The 12265-nt window shown below is 44.3% G+C and overlaps 1 protein-coding gene across 1 annotated transcript; it reads right to left on the bottom strand.

The window, feature by feature from the left end:
- Window positions 1-491: 491 nt before the first annotated feature.
- On the bottom strand, window positions 492-11867 carry CD3E (CD3 epsilon subunit of T-cell receptor complex). The gene is made up of 9 exons (XM_063636624.1): window positions 11822-11867; window positions 11597-11704; window positions 9318-9338; window positions 8186-8200; window positions 4456-4473; window positions 3787-4008; window positions 2782-2949; window positions 2163-2209; window positions 492-1196 (listed from the first exon to the last, which is right to left on the bottom strand). Exons 2-9 carry the CDS (start codon window positions 11643-11645, stop codon window positions 1140-1142), a joined length of 597 nt encoding a protein of 198 aa, XP_063492694.1. The 5' UTR covers window positions 11646-11704; window positions 11822-11867; the 3' UTR covers window positions 492-1139.
- Between the last annotated feature and the right edge of the window lie 398 nt (window positions 11868-12265).

The raw sequence follows: 12265 nt of genomic DNA, 5'->3' as shown, positions 1-12265 counted from the left end.
CTGTGTCCCATCCCCAAGCCCAGCTTCCACCGCCACCGTCCTCTTCCGTACCTTTATCTGTCTTTCAAGGCCTGTTTCTGTCTTGCCCATTTTCTACCAACCACTCCATCAGGGACCCATCAGTCATTCTCTGCCACCTTTGATGTTTTCCTCAGAGAGAAGTTGGTGAAACTTTCTTTCTCTCCCTCCCATCCTCTTTCTTTCTTCCCTTCCTCAATCCCTCCCTTCTTTCCCTTTCCTTTTATTTTTTGTCTCTCTCTTTTTCTTTTCTTTCCCCTCCCTTCACTCTCTCTCTCTCTCTCTCTTTTTTCTTATTCCCTTATGCCCTCTCTAAAGAGAGCTTCAGGTAACGGCCCTACCAGCTGTGGAAACAGAGAGTGCTCGCATCTGCGGTCATAGCTGAGAATTTAGTCAAAGTTAGTGAAAACCTGAATGGTCTTGGGAGTTAAGGCAGCCTCTGAGGGTCTCTCAGAAAACAGGGACAGCAACTCTTGCAGGCAAATACAGTTTATTTTTTTCTCTTTCAGCTGAGAGGAGCAGAGCACATTTATGGAGATGCAAATGACCATCCAGTGGCCTACAGTGGAGACGGGGCGGGGGTGGGGGGTGGAGGGGGCAGGGGATTAGGGGGTTGATGGGGAGTGTGGGGGGAGGGAGGAGCGCAGGGCTGGCTCAGGGCCAAGATCTGTGAACGGGGCAGGGCCTCTGTCAACATTTACCCTGTCCATCCCCAGAGAGGGTTGCAAAAGGGGACGGCGATAGAAACGTAGATGGAATAGTTTGAGATGGGGGACAACTTACATGCAAGAAAAGGAGGGAACTGAACGGAGAAGTTACATCCAAGGGGAAGGGAGTGAATAGCACAAATAAATATCCTGGCAAGAGGGCAGGCCAGCTGTGAGGGTGTGACTACTGATGATGCTTCAAAGGAAGAGGAAGCAGCAATGTCTTAGAACTGGGTACCAGCAGAGAAGGCAGGAAGGAGGGAGCTGGGGATCAGGCTGGCAGGCGCGAGTTCACCATGAGGCCGAGGAACGATTCTCTCATGAGGTCCAAGACTAGCCCAGGAAACAGGGAGTCGCAGGGGGACTGGAGAGGAGCCAGACCTGGGCCAGCGGGAGGCAGTGTTCTCCAGAGGGTCAGATGCGTCTCTGATTCAGGCCAGAATACAGGTCCCGCTGGCCTTTCCGGATGGGCTGGGGGTGAAATAGAGAGGGGGTGGTAAGTGGTGCAGGAGGAAGTACCTCCTAAGAAAGGACACTGAAGAGCTAGCTTTAGTGCATGGGAAGAACTTTGGACTTGAAGTCAGGAGGCAGGCTGGAATTCTAATTTGGCACGGATGGTAGGAGACTCGAGCTGGTCACCTCCTTCCACGAGCCTCTGCTTTCCCAGCTCAAAAATAGGAACTTAAAGACCCACCTTCCAGGGCTTCTTTCAGTGCTAAATAATTCACTTAAGCTAAAGTAAATACTATGTGCTTGGCTGGTGCTCAACAAATATTTGTTGAGTATATCCAGGTGTGATAGTGAAAATATTTAACAACTAGTAGTGCACACATACCAATCAACTAGAACAATCCTGGTGATCCTCTGCCATGCCAGGCGTTAACTCTTTGTTACCCCAACTCAAGAGGCAGCCCGGTGGGGGAGGGACTGGGATGTCTGGCCGTGTGTGTGTGTGTGTGTGTGTGTGTGTGTGTGTGTGTGTGTAAGGGTGGGTTGGGGTGAGCAAAGTTTGGGGCTATTTTCCAATGAAGTATTTTAATATTTCAATAACTTTTATATAATATTTATACAATTTTAATATTTCAATAACTCGCTATACTGGTGTATGCTGTTGGAATATCAGCCCTGAATTTATTGTGTTAGAATTTGCATATATGATATTCTCCATGGCTGTATCCCAGACAATGAATAAGCCAGAGAAAGAGGATTATGTCTCCCGCAAGCTTCCACCTCTCCATGGTTGTGGAAGCCACGCAGCCTTTGAGACAGTCCTGTTTTACCATGAAGGAGGCAGAGGTGGCACATAGAGGGTCGTCATGGAAGCCCTGAGTGAGGGGCTTTGAGGCATCTGGTAGACAAGATGGGCCATCCCATCTGTTCCCTTCCCCCGGAGGGACATCCCCTCCAGTGTCCTGGCCCATTTCTATCCCACGTTACCTCATAGTCTGGGTTGGGAACAGGTGGTGGCCTCTCCTTGTTTTGTCCTGTGGAGGAAGGAGGGGAAATGTTTCATTCCCATGAGGGAACCAATCTTGCAGCACTGTCTGTGCCAGTGAGACCCAGATAGAGAATGGCAAACCCCACTGTTCTCTCCTCTACCACTCCCTTTTCTGTTCAGACGTCCTTTCTCTTTTTGTTCTTTCATTTGTCTCTAAGGACCCTACACTCTTCTCATCATTTTGTGACTTTCCTCAGCTCAAGATCCTCCCATTGTTTCTCTCCGTGGGGGAAGGGAAAGGAAAAGGCAGGAGCTAATATATCAAAGTCTCTCTTCCCACAGCTCAGGGACGGAATCGGATGACTGCAGGCATTCACAGACATGTGAGGAAGCCCACCACGTTCATAAACTTTTTTGCACTTTTCTAGGATGGGAAGGAGGGGAGTGATGTGAGATTTGAAACCGTCTGTTGAGATCTTGTCATCGCAGTAGTAGAAGCTGTGCATAGAAGCTCTAGAGAAGCTGTTCTGACCTAGCTGTGGACTTGCCACCCACCCTGGCCCAGGCTGGTCGTCCCCCTTGGCAGGAATCTCCTCTGACTGGACTCCACAGCCTTACCCCTTTGCCTGCCGCCAGCACCCGCTCCTCGTGTCACAGGCTTGGCCTTGGCCTTTCTATTCTTGCTCCAGTAGTAAACCAGCAGCAGCAAGCCCAGAGTGATGCCGATGTCCACTATGACAATTGTGGCCACCGCCATCACATCCATCTCCATGCAGTTCTCACACACTGTCGGGGGTGGGGTGGGGAGAGGGGAAATCACTAAGCAAGGAAAACACAAGGCACTGGAGGTGAGGAGGGAGTTCATGAAGGCCATTCTCCCCTTACTACTCACACGCTTGCCACGGCCAGAGCCCCCCCTTCAATATGTTTAGAACATTGACAAGCAAAGAGTGGTGGCTGTGGGTAGAGGCACCGGAGTCAAACAGCCCTGGGTTTGAGTCCCAGCTTTATTACTCACTAGCTGTGAGAAGCGTGAAATGTGTTTTCAACTCACAAACCCTCTGTTTCCTCATCCCTTTACTCATGGGAATAAAATGGTACTTAACCCATATGGTTGTTGAGAGGATTACATGAAAAAAAATCCTTGATAAGTGTTGGGTACAGACAGTGCTTGAGACTTAATAAGAACTCAATAAATGTTAAGTATTGTTATTATTTTATTATTATACCTTAGCTTATGCCATTTTATTATAGTGGCCTTGAGTCTTTTTTGCAAACCTTTCTGAAAAATTTATCTCTGGAGGAAGCATTAGATAAACTCATGTTGGTGTGCCATGAACCTGGGTGTGATGCAGTGCAAATGACCCAGTCCTGTCTCTTAGGGAGTTGCTATTTTAGATCTTGCACAGACTGGGGTTACCCAGAAGCCTCATACTGGTGTTTAATCTATATTCCAGAAAACACTGATGCTGTGTGGTACCAGAGAGTCCTGGGATTGAGTGTGGGGGGAAGCGCAAAGATGCCAGGGCACTGTGAGCTGGGTTAGGGGAAATCATTGAGAATGCCCTTTTGAATGGTCCTCCCTAAAGAGCCGGTGGTGCCTGTTCTGGAGACCTGGATTACCTCTTGCCCTCAGGTAGAGATAAAAGCTCGCATCTTCTGGTTTGCTCCCTCTGGGGTAGCAGACATAATAACCACTTTGCTCCATTTCTGAAAATTCCTTCAGTGACAGGTGATCGTCATTATTTTCTATGATTTTATCATTGTGTTGCCATACTATTTCAGATCCAGAATACCGAGGGCATGTCACTATTACTGTGGTTCCAGAGATGGAGACTTTATATGCTGGAGAGAAAGAAGGGAAATTGGCAGAAGAAACCAGGACAATTTTAGAAAAGGCAAATTAGTGACAAAAGAACCACCCAAATGCAGGAAGTCATCTGTCATCTAGGTCTTAGATTTGCTTGTCAGAAGGGAGCTCTACTGGGTAGAGGGTGTGGAAGAGGAGATATGTGGAATGAAGGGAACTGGAGAACCTTGAAGGGAACTAGAGAACCTTTTGAGAGGTGGCTTTAGGGTTTATGCAGGGACATGGGGACTTGGGAAGGGTAAGTTGGATGTAAAGAAAAACCCACAGAAGTCCCTATTTGGAACCTTTCTAAAATGGGGTTGAGAATGCAATGCTGGGAAGATCTCAGTTCTTGGGGTTAATCTCTCTCAATCAGTTCCTTCTCATCTACCCACCAATCTGCATCCTCAGACAGGGCATGAATAAAAGACCAATAAACTCACGTGTCTGTGTCATACCACCTGAAAATGAAAAAAGGAAACAGCAGGAAGAAAATATCTTGATTTAAGTTTAAATTGTAGGTAAAACTTTTCTAGTGGAATTAGACATTGCCCACAAGACTTCCCAAAGAGGGTCTCATCCATTTAGGAGCCCCAAGTCTTAGAGGTGAGGTTCATGCTTAACCTATGAGATTTAGCTCATAGATATATTTATTAAATAGCTCATAGATGTAACTCAGATACATCGGATTCAGAATATACCAGCATGTGCTCCTAGATCCAGATCTACTGAAGCTCAGAAAGCCTTCAAGTCCTAAAGCCAAAAAATTCCAGAGGTCTTCAAGCTTATCCTCTTACATTAGCCAGAACCGTATTACAGATAGATATGAATGACAAAAGAACCAACCAAATGCAGGAAGTCATCTGTCATCCAGGTCTTAGATTTGCTTGTCAGAAGGGAGCGCTACTGGCCTTCTCAGAAATAAAGCTCTCCACACCACTGAATCACTGATTCGTGGACTTACCTATTTCTTACAATTCAGAAATCCTTTCTCAGAACTGAGTCCCTCATAATAGAGAAGAAACATCTTTCTTCTTATTCCATATAATTTTCTCTCTATTTGCCTTTAAATAATGTGAAATACTTTACACGTTTTGAGGGAATGGTTCTTCCAATAAAAAGTGGCTTCACTTTACATTATATCTGAGCATAATCAGCTCTCAATTATTTTTGTTAGAGGGAGGCCCATTAGTGTGGACAACTGAAATCAACTAATAAACCACTAATGCCCTTCATAGGTCCAGCCACGTTTTCCACAGCAGCCATTTTTGCCCTGGGAGGTGGAGCTAGGAGTCCTTTCTTATTTCCTGGAAAACTTGTGGCTGGAACGCTGGGTTCTGCTACAGCCTGGACATGATAGCTGGAAGAGTGGAGAGGCGGTGGTGCCGCTGTCAGGGACAGAGCTCTGGACTCAAGAGTCAGAAGCCCTGTGTTTGAGTCCTAGATCTGCCCTAGTCTGTGTGACCGAGGACAAGTCATTTAACTTTGCTGAGCCTCAACGTCTTTATCAGGGAAATGGAGATAAAACACCAACCTCACAAAGTTTTTGTGAAAATTAAATGGATTATGAAGGTGAAAATGGATGACACATAGCAGGTGCTCAAGAAAAAGTTACTTCCTTTCCTCCTTTCCTTCTTGAGGTCTTGCTACTCCCAGAACAGAACTGAACTCTGACCCGGTTGCTCCAGCAGCCCTCTGACAAAGACTGCACAGAATGTAAACAAATCATTCTCCAGGTTTTTCTACCTGCTTATAATTGGGAGGTGAGTATAAGGACAGTAGATAGTCTATATTATTTTAATTTATAAATAATTTTTCAACACGGATGCTTCTTAGACATGTTAAATGAACTAGAAATCATAAATAAAGTACATAGACATTATACTCTGCTTGGTGTGTTTGAAAAAAATGTAAAGAAAATTGCTCACAACTTTTATTGGCACAAATTCAGTAGCAGAGCTTAGACTTAACTCATGGTCACACAAGGGTCTAGATGTCTATGCTTAGACAGAAATGTGCTCCACATGTGTTCATTGTGCACTATTCGCAATAGCAAAGACATGGAATCAACCTAAATGTCTGTCAATGGTAGACTGGATAAAAAAAAATGTGCTGCATATACATCATGGAATACTATGCAGCCATAAAAAAGAATGAGATCACGTCCTTTGCAGGAACATGGATGGGACTGGAGGCCATTATCTTTAGCAAACTAACACAGTGACAGAAAACCAAATACCACATGTTCTCATTTAGAAGTGGGAGCTAAATGATGAGAACACATGAACACAGAGGGAAATGACACACAGTGGGACCTCTCAGAAGGTGGATGGTGGGAGGAGGGAGAGGATCAGGAAAAATAACTAATGGGTACTAGGCTTAATGCGTGGGTGATGAAATAATCTGTACAACAAACCCCCATGACACAAGTTTACCTATATGACAAACCTGCACATGTACCTCTGAATTTAAAATGAAAGTTAAATTAAAAAAAGATATGTGTGCTCACAAAGATTTTATACATATCCAGAGACAGTATTCATAATGGTTAAGAAAATGAACTTCGGTATCATATAAATCTGCATTAAAATTTTTTATTTTTAAATTTCTATTTATTAATTTTTTCAGAGACAGGGTCTTTCTCTGCCACAGAGGCTGGAGTACAGTGGCACAATCTTTGCTCAATGCAGCCTCAACCTTCTGAGCTCAAACGAGCCTCCTGCCTTGGCCTCCCAAAGTGTCAGGATTATAGGCATGAACCACGGCACTTGGCCTAAATCTGCATTTATATCTCCAGGACTGGACTGTTTATTTATTTTTGTTTATTTTGTTTATTTTTGTATTTATTTGAGCCTTTGTTTCCTTAACTGTACAGTAGGGGTGTTAGAAGAATTAAATGAGGAAATTCAAGTAAAATATTTAGAGCAATGCCTAAAACATACATGCTCAGTAAACTTTAATGCTTATCATCTATAGTCGGCACGCTTTCCATGTATTAATAGCTAAAATTCACCTACTGCCTGTTTGTTTGTTTGTTTTGAGTCAGAGTCTTGCTCTGTCGCCTAGGCTGGAGTGCAATGGCACAATCTCAGCTCACTGCAACCTCCACCTCCCAGGTTCAAGCAATTCTCCTACCTCAGCCTCCTGAGTAGCTGAGATTACAGGCACCTGCCACCACGCCTGGCTAATTTTTGTATTTTTAGCAGAGATGGAGTTTCACCATGTTGGCCAGGGCGGTCTCGAACTCCTGACCTCAGGTGATCCTCCCACCTCGGCTTCTCAAAGTGCTGGGATTACAGGTGTGAGCCACCATGCCTGGCCCTCCTACTGCCTTTTATGTCAGATAATGTTCTAAGCGCCTTAAATAAATTACTCATTTGGTCCTCATCATAACCCTACAAGTTAGGTAGCACTATTATTTCCATTGTACCATGATAATGCTATGGCACAGAAAAGTTAGGTAAATTACTCAAACACACCCAGCAAGTACAGAGTTCAGCCAAGATTCAAACATTCTGATCTAGCTCAGTTAGACTCTTACCCTCATACTATACAGCTTTATCTCTTCTGCATAAAATATTTTTCTTCCCTAAAACATAAGCTTATCCTTTAAAATTCAGCTCAAGGATCACCTCCCGCAGGGAACCTTTCCCAACGACATTCAGTAGAGTTGACCACTCCCCTCTTTATACATCATTTTACTCTATATCTACCCATATTATAACATGCAACTCACTATATTTTCAATTATTTGTCTCTCACACAAGACCATCAGCTTCTTGAGGGGAGGTAATTAGCAATGTGTTCATACGTTTGTTCATTTATTCATTCAAAAAATATTCATTGAGCACCTACTATGTGCCAGACACTGGGGTAGGTAAATGAGACACTGTCTCTGTCTGCCTTCAAAGATTTCACGGCTTGTGCAAAAACACATGGTAGCTCCAACCCACATCCATATGTGTATGATCAGAGATGCATATATGCACAGCTATAATCTGACATGACAGCTAGCAACAAATACAGGCATGTTTCATACAGATCCCATTGAAAGATACTTGTATTTTCCCTTTAATAGTTTTAGTTCTCAGTGTTTGTTACTGTTATTGTACTCTATGAGCATTTCATTCCACATTTGAAAACTTTTGCTAGATAGAGTGGAAATCCTCTTACCCATTTCTTCATTACCTGAAAAGAAACAGTAAGAAGCCATTAGTAATGTTTCTATCGGCAATGAAGATCAGACCCTGTTCCCGTGGGTTGGGACTCTTCCCTCAACTCTTAGGAAACAATGGATCTTCCAATACCCTCAGCTGCATATAAAAAGCTGTTTTGGGCCTTACATCTTATCTGATGACTATTTACAAAAATGGCTCCTAAGGACACTACAAATGAGGCAGCATGGCGGAATGTAGGCTGGCACAGTGGTTGTCTTTATTTTATTTTAGAGACAGTCTCGATGTGTCGCCCAGGCTAGAGTGCAGTGGTGTGATCTTGGCTCACTACAACCTCTGCCTCCCAGGTTCAAGCGATTCTCCTGCCTCAGCCTCTCGAGTAGCTAGGACTGCAGGCGTGCACCACCATGTCTGGCTAATTTTGGTATTTTTAGTAGAGACGGGGTTTCGCCATGTTGGCCAGGCTGGTCTCAAACTCCTGGCCTCAAGTGATCTGTGCACCTCAGCCTCCCAAAGTACTGGGATTACAGGTGTGAGCCATGGTGTCCAGCCATGGTTACCATTAAATACAACATTGGTTCACTCGGTTTGGAAGAGTTGATTGAATAGAGGGGCTTCCAACGTTGGAACGCTCCTGACTCTATTGCTGTGGTTGAGGGAGTAAGTTCAGGCCGGGCACACCCATATGCATGTGCACTCGCATAAACACACATGTACACACATGTATTCAGAGTATTCAGACATGTGATTCTGAACACACATCCAAATGTTGCCCCAGCAGCTTATCCAGAGTAATCCTGTGCTTGCATTCTGGCTACATCTCCTCTGCAGAATCTCACATCAAATATGAAATGCAAACAAATGAAAACTGTTAGTGTTTTCAACTTCATTTAAGTCTCAATTTTTCTTTTGTATAGTTAAGACTCATTATTTCCTGCCTCTGTTTCTACCCTCTTCTGGGCTAGAAATATCTCCAGACTTGTGAGGAAAGTCAAAGGGGTAGATGGCAGAAACTCCTTTTCCTGACATCTGTGGAAGTTCTGTGGGAGGCCTAAAAGAAAGCTCCACTCATAACCACAAAGAATGATGGGGAGATTTCATAAAAAAGAAAGAAAGAAAGCATATCTCACCATCTTGCCCCCAAACGCCAACTAGAAAATAAATAAGAAAAAAAAAGTGTTAGTAAATGTTGTGGGTACCTGCATTCCTAAACAGAAAAAGGGCTGTGTTGCAGTATGACCACTGACGACATCTGATGTCCTTCCCTGTTGCTGCTGGGTCACAGCCATTTCTACACCCTAGAACAGTGGAACTTACTGCTGGTATTGACCAGGGGTTCCCAGGAAATTTGGGAGGAAATAGAGGAAGGAAGCATCTAGCATTAACTATGAGCCTACAATTTTTGACAAGCAGGAGTCAGAAAAAGTTAGGACCATTTTTTGGACGACTAAAGACATAGCAAAAGAATTTTGCCCCCAAGCCTCCATTTTGAACATTGGTCTCTGTGGAAGAAAAACACGCTCTTGGTTGGGTATAAACACTGAGATTCTTGTTCCATCTCTGGCTCTGCTTTTCTGGTGGTTCAGTTTTTCCATTTATTTTTTGCTTGAGACACAGGTGGAAATATTTGAAACCCTGATTACTCATCAACTAGTGCCTGTGCATTGAAGAGCCTGACCACATTTCCACCGGGCCCTCCAGGATGCCCTCACTCAGCAATACCCTGGATTCATTACAATGATCAATTTCCCTGGCATTGCCTGAAAGCTTTCTGAACACCTAGGCCTTTCTTTTACTGAAACCTCTACACAGGGGAAGACGGGATCCCCACTTTCCTATCCCCAGAGCAGATTGGGCACATTCCTATGATGCCAGATGTCTAGAGGTGATTGGGTCTTTGATACTTTCTCTTTTATTTTCTATTTATTTATTTTGAGACACTCCAGGCTGGAGTGCAGTGGCTTGATCATGGCTTATTGCAGCCTCGACCTCCTTCAAGTTATCCTTCCGCCTCAGCCTCCCAAGTAGCTGGGACTATAGGTGTGTGCCACCTTGCCTGGCTAATTTTTAATTTTTTGCAGAGATGGCGTTTCACTATGTTGCCCAGCCTGGTCTTGAACTCCTGAGCTCAAGTGATCTTCCCACTTTGGTCTCCCAAAATGCTGGGATTACAAGTGTGAGCCACTGCACCTGGCCCTCCTCCTCCTCCTTCTTTTTTTTAAGGAAAAGCATACTTTATAACATAGGTCTCTAAGAAAATGCCTGGCCACTCCCTGCAGGAGTCACATCCTACCCCTCACTACTGAATATGTTCCTAGGACCAGTAGCAGATTAATAAACTTGAGAGCGTACTAGTCATATGGAATCTCTGTTTCCAGTCTGGGTCTCTTGAAACAGAAGCTGCATTTTTAACAGGATCCCCAGGTTATTTGTGTGCACATTCAAGATGTGAGAAACCCAAGATGAAGCAGGAAGTGGAGACATCATGGCTGTGGCTCTGAGACGGGGGCACCAGCTGTGATAGTGTTTTCTAGGTCTTGAAATAAAACCATCACGAGCCATTTTGCCTCATGTGGTGCAGCCATTTAGAGTACAAACAGTCCTGGTCTCACAGATTGGCTTCAGCACTTACTAACTATGTGGTTCAAAACAAGTTATTTAACTTTTTTGAGTATTAATTTCTTAATCTGTAAAGTAGAGAGGACTTATCAGTTTATATAGTCAAAATTAAAAAGAATTTTAAAAAGAGGATATGACACCTTCCTTCCTAGGTGGAAGTAGGATTAAACCAGCTAACACGTCTAAATAATTTTTTCTTTACACAGTGTCTGACACTCAATAAATGGCAACTTTTTTTGGTATTATTTATCTCATATGAGATATATAAATGCTCTTGGTTATTTATCAATTCATAATCCATCTTGCTTCAGAAAAACGAAATAAACTGAAAGTTGTTGGTCACTTGAAAAGGACTAAAAATTACGAGGCATTTTATGATCTCAAAGATAGTGAATTGCTATATTTGCCCTGTGCAGAGTTTGGGCGCAACTATCTGGTCTCCTCAAAACAAGGAGTGGAGCTTAGCTCTTCCAGTCTCTTCTGCGTTAGTTCTGGAGGGCTGGGTAAGTTGGAATGAGCTCGTTCTTAGAGGTAGCGAGACCTCTCTGCTCACAATAGCTATGATCACCCCAACTGCTCTTCTTTGCCTGCTCCCCGAACGCTCTCCCAGGCACCCGTGGCCTATCTTTTTCTTTAGTCCCCAGCTCTAATCCCCCACCCTAACGTAGCACAAACAGTTCCTTACAACTGGTAAATGAGGCTCCTTGGTGCCACTAGGCAGTGCCAGGTAAGGCTGGAAGCCTTCCAGCGGTCTGGAGACACACCACCCTTTCCACTCCATCCTACTCACCTGATAAGAGGCAGAGGCCCAGAACTCTCCAGCGAGTGCCCGACTGCATCTTTCTTTCATGGGACAGTTACTTTACTAAGATGGCGGAGGCCAGCAGACTTAGTACTTCTGGAAAAAAAGCAAAACAGATGACTTTTTCAAAACATCTGCTAGAGATAAGGACGCTGGGGCCATTGTTCCCAATGCTAGGATGAAAAAGGAGGGCTTTATAAGAGAGAGACTCACCATTTCTGAAGCAGGCACCTGAGGCTGGGAGTGGAGGAGGGTTTCTGAACCCCACACAGGAAGTAGAGGGGCCTCTGGGCCTGCGGGTTTTACCTCACTTGGAAACGTTCACGGCAGAGGCCTCCACCTGGATTGGTGGAAGAAAGCTGGGTCCCACAGCCTTCCTAGAAGGCCAAACAAGAGGACTCTGACAATACCTGGAGGGGCCATGAAAAATACGTGACATTTAGCTGTCCAGACCATATAGTAGGTTGGCACAAAAGTAACTGCAGTTTTTGCCATTAAAAGTAATGGTAATACAATATGCCTCCACATTGCGGGGTCCTCCTTCCCCTAGAAGCTCTGACAGGAAGAGGGAGATGCACTGAACATTTGCTTTCTTTATGGTGGATCTGGCATGGCGCAGCAGGGTGCAGCCATTTTATTGACAAAACTTGTTGGCTT

Source organism: Symphalangus syndactylus, chromosome 3, assembly GCF_028878055.3.
Source record: "Symphalangus syndactylus isolate Jambi chromosome 3, NHGRI_mSymSyn1-v2.1_pri, whole genome shotgun sequence".
NCBI lineage: Eukaryota > Metazoa > Chordata > Mammalia > Primates > Hylobatidae > Symphalangus > Symphalangus syndactylus.
This window is presented reverse-complemented; position numbering and strand designations above follow the sequence as displayed.